The sequence below is a fragment of the Salvelinus sp. IW2-2015 genome, linkage group LG23, assembly GCF_002910315.2.
Source record: "Salvelinus sp. IW2-2015 linkage group LG23, ASM291031v2, whole genome shotgun sequence".
Taxonomy (NCBI): domain Eukaryota; kingdom Metazoa; phylum Chordata; class Actinopteri; order Salmoniformes; family Salmonidae; genus Salvelinus; species Salvelinus sp. IW2-2015.
Window position 1 is genome coordinate 41,441,275 of NC_036863.1, and position 10,711 is coordinate 41,451,985.

General features: G+C 45.6%; 1 protein-coding gene across 2 annotated transcripts; it reads right to left on the bottom strand.

Annotated features, from left to right (window-relative positions):
* Positions 1-78: 78 nt before the first annotated feature.
* On the bottom strand, positions 79-10,434 carry LOC111950684 (RNA-binding protein 4B). Of its 2 annotated transcripts, none has more exons than XM_023968475.2 (4): positions 10,347-10,434; positions 9,113-9,482; positions 6,527-7,427; positions 79-6,423 (listed from the first exon to the last, which is right to left on the bottom strand). In XM_023968475.2, the coding sequence occupies exons 2-4, from the start codon at positions 9,468-9,470 to the stop codon at positions 6,129-6,131; spliced, it is 1,554 nt and encodes a 517-aa protein (XP_023824243.1). In that variant the 5' UTR covers positions 9,471-9,482; positions 10,347-10,434; the 3' UTR covers positions 79-6,128. The 2 variants fall into 2 exon arrangements, with proteins under 2 accessions (XP_023824243.1, XP_023824242.1); XM_023968474.2 differs by lacking the exon at positions 10,347-10,434 and adding an exon at positions 10,240-10,325.
* Between the last annotated feature and the right edge of the window lie 277 nt (positions 10,435-10,711).

Below are 10,711 nucleotides of genomic sequence, written 5' to 3' on the forward strand. Positions count from 1 at the left end.
TAATACTGCAAAGCAAAACCTTTCCGTAAACATGTCCCTCCATGCCCGTCAAAAAGTAGGCTAGCCAAAACAAATTAGTCGTTTCAAATGTACATTTATTGAGTCTTACAAATAACATGGTACAATGTGTCTTAATTGATCTAATATGTCAGAAAGGAAATGAAAAAACATTTCAGGTGATTATCATTTTTAGATTTGAAATAAATGGTTCTGCAATCAACAACCTGTATATTTCCTTTTCTGTAATGGACAAATAACCCTAATCTACAGATGAACCGTATTTTCCCTGATTCCTAATAAAGCTTCATCTTACATATCCTTTTCAGTCTTAATCCACATGAGCTCAAACAAGTCTTAGTAAAAATGTGTTGTCAGAAGTTCCAATGCACAAAAGATGGAGAAGGGGGGGAAGTGGAGAACAATTGTTTAGTAGTATGTGGTTAGTGGCGATTTAGAACCTGAATGTAACAGATGAGTGAGGGAACTTTGATTCAAAACTGTGCAAGGTGTACCGTAGGCCAATATACACTGAGCGCACCAAAAATAATTTAGGAACACCTTACAAATATTGAGTTGCACCCTCTTTTGCCCTCAGAACAGCCTCAAATCGCCGGGGCACGGACTTCTACAAGGTGTCGAAAGCGTTCCACAGGGATATGGGGCCCCATGTTGACTCCAATGCTTCCCACAGTTGTGTCAAGTTGGTTGGATGTCCTTTGGGTGGTGGACCACTCTTGATACGCACGGGAAACTGTTGAGCATGAAAACCCCAGCAGCGTTGTAGTTCTTGACACACTGGCAGTTCTTGCGCCTGGCACCTACTACCCTACCCCTGTTCAAAGGCACTTAAAACTTTTGTCTTGCCCATTCACCCTCTGAATGGCACACATACAATCCATGTCTTAATAGTGTCAAGGCTTAAAAATCCTTATTTAACCTGTCTCCTCCCCTTCCTCTACACGGACTGAAGTGGATTTAACAAGTGACATCAATAAGGGATCATAGCTTTCACCTGGATTCACCTGGTCAGTCTCAAGGAAAAAGCAGGTGTTTCTAATGTTTTGTACACAGTGTAGTCCGATTGTCAGACCTCAGTCAAAAGACCAATTAGTGGCAAAAGATCAGAATTGCACTGCCTGTGTAAACGCAGCCTATGAAATCATAAAGGCATACTTCAGGATTTTGTCAATGAAGCCCTTTATCTACTTCCCCAGTCAGACGAACGCGTGGATACCAGTTTTTAGGCTTCTGTGTGCAGTTTGAAGGAAGTTGCTAACTGGTGTTTGTGCAATTGCTAACTAGCATTGGCGTGCTGACTGGAAATCTATGGTAACTGCTAGCATGCTAGTAGATACCATAAACGTTCATTGTGCCAACGCTAGCTAGCATTGGCTCGAGAAACATACTGGATGCAGAGACATAAAACGGTATCCATGAGGTCATTTGACTCTGGGGACTTAGATAAAAGGGCTTCATTGCCAAAATCCCAAAGTATCCCTTTAAAATCAACCACGAGATAACATTATGGGTTCCCAATCAAGGTACGCAAATTGCAATTAGACAATTTAACAGGGCGATTAGGAAGTGTAGAATTGACTTCGCAGCGTAACTAGACATGGGAGGTACAATACTGAATGGTGTCCTCTCGGCACCCATATCTTCTAAGCTAATGCAGCTGTGGATTGTTCTCTCTAGGCCATGGTGTTGTAGGCCAGTAGATGTATTGGCTATGGGTTGGGCGTTGTGTTGCGGATTGAGGGGGGGGGGGATAGGTGGTTAGGTGGATTTGAGCCGGTCAGTGGTGCATTGGTTACTCACCCAACATGCGTGGGACACAGTTGTCGATAGCCCTACCTCCCTCCGTTCAGCTGGCCTTTTGCGTACCACTGCGTCCTTAGCCGCTCAAAGCACAGCTGGAACACCTCAGTTTTGAGAGTGAACGCACGTCTCCTCTCACTGGAAATACCTCAGAAAAATATGCCACAACACAAACATGCGCAACAACTCCGGCAAACCCCAACCTGATCATCCTCAATTACAATATGATACGTTTCCTAAATCTGTTTGACTACAGGTTATTTCAATCTGGAGGGAATACTTCAATGTTTATTGAATGACATATATAGTGGCTAATTTCAATTTGGCTGATTACTTCCTTTAAAAACATAAATAGAATGAAAGAAAATAAGAAAAAACCCCTGACTACTGTGGATGGGTCATCTAATTCCCTTATGGAAAATGGCATCAGAAAGAGGCATGGAAAGGCTGGATGATTTCTAGGCACATCCAACCCAGATCAGGTGGGTCTRCAAAGGCTACATTGTGTAAGTGCCTGGTGGAGTTAACCCTTATTAGCCATACTAGGACTCCAATGAGGGGACACGGCCAGACATTCAGGCCCCTACGTCTGTCAACTGGGCGGCTTGGGCTTCCAGCATCCCAGATCTCAAAGAAATAATAAGATGGAGTGCCTCGTTGTGCAGGAGTGGGGTCAATGAGGGAAGTGTATGGTCGAAGTGCAGGCGTGGTCGGGGGGCAGAGGGCTTTACCTTTGTGGGGACTGCGTCCACGGCATTGCGCGACTCTAATTCTCTTCCCCGTCACACGCAACATGGCATCCAGGGGCCCAGGAGCCATTTTAGCTGTAATAATTAGCGAGAAGGGAAAATGGCTGGAAGTGCAGTACAAGTAACAAGGTCATGCACTACAGTTTAAACATCACAAAAAAAGCCATATCAAGGAATATGTGTGCAATAAGCAGGTCTAGTATAGAATGTGCATGTTGGCATGGGAACCAGAAACATTGATATATAACAAATCAATATTTTCCTAACAGAAATCAAAACCGATCCGTAAGCAACTGTAGTCTACAGCCCACTCCTACATCCAAATACTGTGAAGGAACAAGGCTACAAAAATATTCATGTGATGACAGAAGGACAGTTGAAGGCCTTCCCAACACCCACGGTTGACATGAGGTTTGTTGTCTGTTTTGAGGTACACTATATATACAAAAGTATGTGGACACCCAATCAAATGATTGGATTCGGCTATTTCAGCCACACCCGTTTCTGACAGATGTATAAAATCGAGCACACAGCAATGAAATCTCCATAGACAAACAGGCAGTAGAATGGCCTTACTGAAGAGCTCAGTGACTTCCAACGTGGCACCGTCATAGGATGCCACCTTTCCAACAAATCAGTTTGTCAAATCTCTGCCCTGCTAGAGCTGCTCCGGTCAACTGTGGGTGCTGTTATTGTGAAGTGGAAACATCTAGGAACAACAATGCCATGAAGTGGTAGGACCACAAGCTCACAACAGAACCGCCGAGTGCTGAAGCGCGAAGCGATTAAAAATAGTCTGCCCTCGATTGCAACACTCGCTACCGAGTTCCAAACTTCAGCACAAGATCTGTTCGTCGGGAGCTTCAAGAAATGGCTTTCCATGGCCGCACACAAGCCTAAGAATACCATGCGCAATGCCAAGCGTCGGCTGAAGTGGTGTAAAGCTCGCCGCCATTGGACTCTGGAGCAGTGGAAACACGTTCTCTGGAGAGATTAATCACACTTTACCATCTGGCAGTCCGACAAGCGAACCTGGGTTTGGCGGATGCCAGGAGAACGCTACCTGCCCGAATGCATAGTACCTACTGTACATTTTGGTGGAGGAGGAATAATGGTCTGGTGCCATTTTTTATGGTTCGGGCTAGGCCCCTTAGTTCTAGTGAAGGGAAATCTTAACGCTACAGCAAACAATGACATTCTAGATGATTCTGTGCTTTCAACTTTGTGGCAACAGTTTAGGGAAGGCCCTTTCCTGCTTCAGCATGACAATGACCCCGTGCACAAAGCGAGGTCCATACAGAAACGCTTAGTCGAGATAGGTGTAGAAGAACTTGACTAGCCTGAACAGAACCCTGACCTCAACACCTTTCGGATGAATTGGAATGCCGACTGCAAGCCAGGCCTAATCGCCCAACATCACTAATGCGCTTGTGGCTGAATGGAAGGAAGTCCCTGCAGCAAATGTTCCAACATCTAGTGGAAAGCCTTCCCAGAAGAGTGAAGGCTGTTACAGGAGCAAAGCGGGGACCAACTCCATTTTAAATGCCCATAAATTTGGAACGAGATGTTCGACGAGCAGGTGTCCACATACTTTAGGTCATGTAGTGTAGGTGTAATAAAGACTGAAGTGGTGGAGCCCAATTGAGACCGGTTCAAAATGATCTCGTCACAGTTCATATAAAATTAAATAATCAAGAATGTAAGAGCAGCAACTTCTCGCCTTCTGTTTCTATTTAGACGTGCAAGGCTGAAACAATTAGTAAATCCTTTGAAAAAACATGGAAACGATTTTACAGCAAGTTTAATCGCATGTCTAATAATTAAGCCGATGGGGCTAACATTTCCCATTTTAATTTCGAAAAATTACAGGTCGCATGGTGCTGTTTTATTCTCCAACCAAATCACTCTCATTACTTATGCTTGAGAAGTGTAACGTTTCAATAGGTACTGAATAATAGGAACAAATATGTTTTCGCTCAAACCTGGGGAGCCTAATGGCTCCACATTCCATTTGAGACACTTCCTGAATTCGATGGTCCAATTGAAGTAAACACGCTTACAGAATACGACTACCACGATCGCACAGGAAGTTCACTTCAACCAAACAGAAAACAAATAAAACCGTCAAAAGTTCGTCCCGTCAAACCACACAATGTACTGTGTGTGAGAAAAGCCCACTCGTCTTTGTCCTTTGGAGAAAAGAAGGTGAGGCCCACAATGGCAGTTGAATTCCCTCAGATCCTGAAAGGCATGCTTGAAGGAAGCCCTCTGCATGCACCTGCCAGATCTCCATTTTACGTTTAGACCAAGAGGTCAAACCAGTTAAAAGTCACTAGGATAGTATTCATGGTATAATACAAATAGAGGAAAGCATTCGTGTATCACAGGCTGCAAATTAAAAACTAGTTCCCCAAGAAAATGTGAGTTTAAAGCTAGACTGTCAGATACTAAAATGGTCTGCTTTGTTGGCCTTTCTATCTGAGAGGTTTGATCAGATCTAACAGAAGGTCATGTGAGACACGGGCAAGGACTACATTCCCCAGAGGCTGGCTGTGTGCAAGGAAAATGTGAGTTTTTCAATTTTTCTTTTCATTTTCGGTGCAGTAAATCGCCCGAGTGTCTCTCCCAAAGCCCCAGCACCACACTTTATGGAGAGAAAGACTGATGACTGAGGTCTGTGTGTGTGTGTGTGTGTATATATGTGTGTGTGTGTGTGTGTGTATATTCCTGCGATTGTTAGAAAAAGTGACTTATCAAAATCGCTTATATTGTTCCCCTAGATGGTTTACACATGCCCACACATACATACATGCACTCACACCGGTCCTTTATGTCCAGATTACCTTATGTAAAGCTACTTTGCCCCTTGCTTTAAATCTTTTAAAAACACAAGCGCTAAACACAATAACCATTTTATTACCCAAATATCTACATTACGCTGGAACCTATTGGAACATTGACTTTTCATATTAAGTCTTTGATGAAGACAATACAAATAAAACAAATGGAATCTGGCCAATGGAAAAATTAAAGTTCTCATCTATACACGTGAACTAATGGTTAATTTGGAGGAGCTAAAAGTCACCTCGAGGACAGAGGCAAGGGCCCGCTCACAAAATGCATGGATTGATTTGGCCACTTCCTTTCTACACACACACAAATGTATTTTACTAAATAATCCAGCTAGGCTTTTAACAAGGCACTCCTCTGGTATGGATGAATATTCTTGCAAATTTTAGAATTTATTTTGCTAAACTAAAATGTAGGGGATGAATAAGGATTACTTGTCGTTAATGAGCACCCAGTACGCAACACAATCAAGAAGAAACTACCATAACGACTTCCCAATACAGATKACTGTTTTGTGGGGCAGCTTTCTTATCAAGACCAGGCCTACAATAAAGTMAAATTAACTCGTTAGAAATGTGTTCAGATACGAAAAGCTGCAGAACAGGGGACTTATAAATGGGCACTTTGCAGTGACGCACATTCGGACCAGAACTACTCTCTCACACACAACATTCAAAACCCACACACACACACACACTGCAATCTAAAGGGTTATCGGTAAGGGGGCTCTGGCATGTGGAGGTGGGAGTAGTCAGGGCGGCGGAGGAGGGGCTCCTTGTGTGATGAAGGTGGCTCATACGCTCTAGCTGGGGCGTAGGTGGCAGGCCCTGGGGGCGGGGCCTCCGTCGGGGGCGGGGCCTGCACGGGCATCTGGTGGGTGGGCATCGTGGGGGGCATCTGGGCCGGGGCTGGTGGTGGGTAGCCATACTGGTACTGTTGGTACTGTTGCTGGTACTGCTGGTACTGTTGGTACTGCTGGACCTGCTGATAGTACTCTGCATAGCATCTGAAGTTGAGAAAAGTAACATTGTAWTTACGCATTCAAAATATCAAAACTGCCTCAAAAAGGTGCAAAATATCAAGGCTTTTCTCAGARGTGCATCACGTACCTGGCAATGGGGTCTCCGTCAGCAGCCGCAGGGTCCTCTGGTCGGCCGGGTGGCGTTGGGAGGAGGGCACGGCGTTTGGGGCGTGGCTGGGGAAAGGGCTGGGGCACGGGGTCAGGCAGCAGAGGGGCGGAGCGCCGCACTGGGCTGCGGTCCCTGTCCCCTGACTTAGTCCCYGCCTGCTGCTCAGCTAGAACCTGCTGGCCCTGCTGGAAGAAGCGGGCCCGTGCTGCCTCAAAGATGGCCTGGGCAGTGGGGTCTGCACCCCCCGTGGAGCCATAGGCGGAGCTACCGTTGTAGAAAGCAGAGGCCCCGCCGTAGGCCGGGTTTCCAGCTGCCTGGGCTGACGATGCCTCCCCAGCTGCGCCGTCGTACTGGTTACTGTAACCTGCTGCGTCCGGTGTCGCTGAATTCTGATAGGCGGAGGCCTGGTTGGCTATAGAGTCATATACCTGATCCGCTACAGAGCCGTACACCTGGCTGGCGAGCGCACCGTACACCGCAGGGCTCACTGGAGTACCATCTGTGGCGCTGGCTGCCGTCATGCCCTTTAGCGCAGCGTAGGTGGGATCAAAGCTYGTTGTGTTGTAGACAGAATTGTGCAAGCTCTGCTGCACCTGAAGAGGCAGACCTGCAGCTGCAGCAACGGCAGCAGCCAGTACAGCAGCCTGACTCTGGTGGTGCTCCATATGAGGGTTGATGGAGGGGCTTTCAGTGGCATAGTGACTCATGATGGGGACCTTGGCTGTAGTCGTGGTGGGTTTACTGGGCTGCACATTGGAGAGCTCCACAGAGAGCGGTCGGCCTTTGAAGGTGGTACCATGGAGGGCCTCGATAGCCTGCAGCGCATCCTCCTTCCGCTCCATGTGCACAAAGGCATAGCCCGCCGAGGAAGAGAGCCTCGCTGTAAACAAGCACAGGAGGACAACACAGCGAGCTAATGAATTTAACCACCAAACTGTTTCCATTCAACTATTTTTATGAGAKGAAAGTATCTGTAGGATACATTTTAACAAATTAGAATAAACTCCCGATAGGCCTGACAGAAACAGCTAAAAAAAATGTATTTCTTTTAAATAAAGGTTCAACTAGGCAAGTCAGTTAAGAACAAATTCTTATTTACAATGACGGCCTACTGGGGAACAGTGGGTTAACTGCATTGTTCAGGGGCAGAACGACGGATTTTTACCTTGTCAGCTCGGGGATTCGATCCAGCAACCTTTCGGTTACTGGCACAACCACTAGGCTACCTGCCACCTAAATTGTCTGTACACTTTCCTAAATGTTTATAAAACAAAATACATGCGACAAATTATTTTTTTGGGGGGGGGGGGGGGCTAAAATATAACGCGTGAGACAAACGTTGGTGGATATATATATATTTTTTCTTTACCAATTGTTTGTATAATAACCATCATATCGAAGTAAACTTCCAGTCACGCGATGCTATGTTGCGTGGCCCTCCTACTACGAGGTGAAAAAGCATGCAGTTCATTAGGCTACAGATGAAATAAGTGATGAACTTCACAGCGTGGTGAAAGTGCACAGTGATGAGCTTGAGGCTTATTCCCATTAAATATCCAGGGTCTTCATTTGAATGATGGCGATATGACGATCGGCGCTTGGCTGCCAATTACGTCGAGATACTCTTGACAAATTGACCAATAAAAATGATCCTGCTCTTGTCCATAATCTCATCATGTACACTCTGAACTTTTCCCGTGAGAGCACGTGCCAAGACCAGTGGGCAAATTTGTTGATTATCGCAAAACCGCCAGAGTTAAAAATCGGCTGGCGGCACATAGAACTTCGTTTTTTTGTATTTGGCAAATTAAGTTATACGGCAGTGCTTTTTATGTGCAGTCAATACGCGCAGCTTTTTATCCGCAACAAGCCAGTCTGACGGAAACAGCTCTGCCAGGAAAATGGGCATATTTTTTTRTGCGAATATTAGATTATTCGCTTGAAACTCTTCCGACGGGCCTCCAGAGTGGCGCATTGGTCTAAGGCACTGCATCACAGTGCTAGCTGTGACACTAGAGATTCTGGGTTTGAGTCCAGGCTCTGTCGCAGCCGGCCGCGACCGGGAGACCCATGGGGCGGCGCACTATTGGCCCAGCGTCGTCCCGGGTTAGGGGAGGGTTTGGCCAGCAGGGTTGTCCTTGTACCATCGCGCACTAGCGACTGCTGTGGCGGGCCGGGCGCAGTGCACGCTGACACAGTCACCAGGTGCACGGTGTTTCCTCCGACACTTTGGTGCGGCTGGCTTCCGGGTTAAGTGTGCACTGTGTCAAGAAGCAGTGAGGCTTGGTTGGGTTGTGTTTCGGAGGACGCAAGGCTCTCAACCTTCGCCCCTACCAAGTCCGTACRGGAGTTGCAGCAAAGAGAAGACTAACTACCAATTGGAAACCACAAAATTGGGGATAATAAGGGGTAAAAGTAACAAAAWAAACACACAAAAAACATTTTKACAAGTGGATTGAGACCAAGTTACAAACAAGAACATTTAGTCTATTTACTAAATTGAAGTTTTACTGTATGTACACAAAGTAAATGCATGAAAAGGCGTGGGGAAACGACATGGCTCACCTTTGACCTTATCACACTCCAGAACTTTCCCAAAGGTCTGAAAGAGCTCCTGTAGGTCCTCAGCAGAACACATGGCACTAAGGTTCCCAACAAACACCTTGGTGGAGTTCAGGGGCCGTCCGCGGGACTCTTCAACCACTAGGTTGCGGCCACGGAACTCCCGTCCATTCAGTTCTCTTATGGCTCGATCAGCAGCACCATCTCCCTGGAGGTGGATGAAGGCAAACTGCCTGAGTAAACTACAGGTGACCACCTGTCCGTATGGTCCAAAGAGCTGTGTCAGGTCCTCCTGAGAGGTGTCCAACGCCAGGTTCCCCACAAAGAGCTTTATAGCATTGTTCTTATCTGTCGACTCCATGGCTGGGCACACCTGGGGAAAGAACAGGAGGGTGTCACTGACCTAGCTAAGTTAGTTTATCTTTCAGCTGGTGGCACAGCGGTCTAAAGCACTGCATCTCAGTGCTTGAGGCGTCACTACAGACACCCTGGTTCGAATCCAGGCTGTATCACAACCGGCCGTGATTGGGAGTCCCGTAGGGCAGCGCACAATTGGCCCAGGGTTTGGCCGGTGTAGGCCGTGATCGTAAATAATATATATATATATTTTAAATGACAGAACTGAAAAGGGACGTGTACTCTATAGGCAAATAATGAATATAGTAGTTTAATAAAACGTGACGTGTAATTAACAATATATTTAAAGCATGAAGTTAAACTAGTCCATGGTCAAACCTGCTGGTAATGATTCAGTTAATTAGCTAACATTTGCAAAGCTTGCTAACTAGCATTTGCAAAGCTAAGTTAGCCAACTAGTTACTGTTAGTTCCCTCCCCCCTTATCGAGTCGAGGTGGCATCAATTCGGAGATGCTTGGCAACACCAGTTCGGGGAACATGAGATGGTCATTGAATCACTCGAAACTGCTGTATATTACAAACATAAATTGGCCGAGGTGTGATCACAGACATATCTTGGCTCGCTAGCTAAAATGATCAATTCGGCGCGGATTAGAGTTAGCAACAGTAGCTAGCTAAATTAGCTTGCTGGCTAGCTAAGCTAGCAATCTGCGTTATGTTGCGTTTTCATAAGCAGTTACATATATTTGCAACAATTTAGAGCATACTGTACATTTTTAACATCCCATTGTGTATTCATAACAATTGCTGAGTTCAACAAAAATAACAATAGTTTAACTCAAACAAAAAATAGCTAAGCACACTTTGCTTCCATCTTACCTAACGCGGTGCAATATTTTCAATGACCACATCCGGTTCCGATCTTTGAGCGAGTGACGTGTGATATTTCCTACAACAGACTAGAGCAGAACTCGTTATTTTAATGCTACACAAGGCTGGCTACAATATTTTGCTACAATGTGAGCATCAGAACATGAGCAAATTGTTTGAGTGGCGTGTACAAATAGGCTACCACTTAGTGTTTCAACCATTAGGTACTTCTTATTGTTACATTTAATATGTCTGTCTATCTAAGTCTCCATTGCAAAAGTGTGTGTACCAAATGAAACAGACATTTATTCTGTAAAATATTTACATGTTTCCTGATTGCTGCATAATTTGTTTACAATGATGATTATGACCAC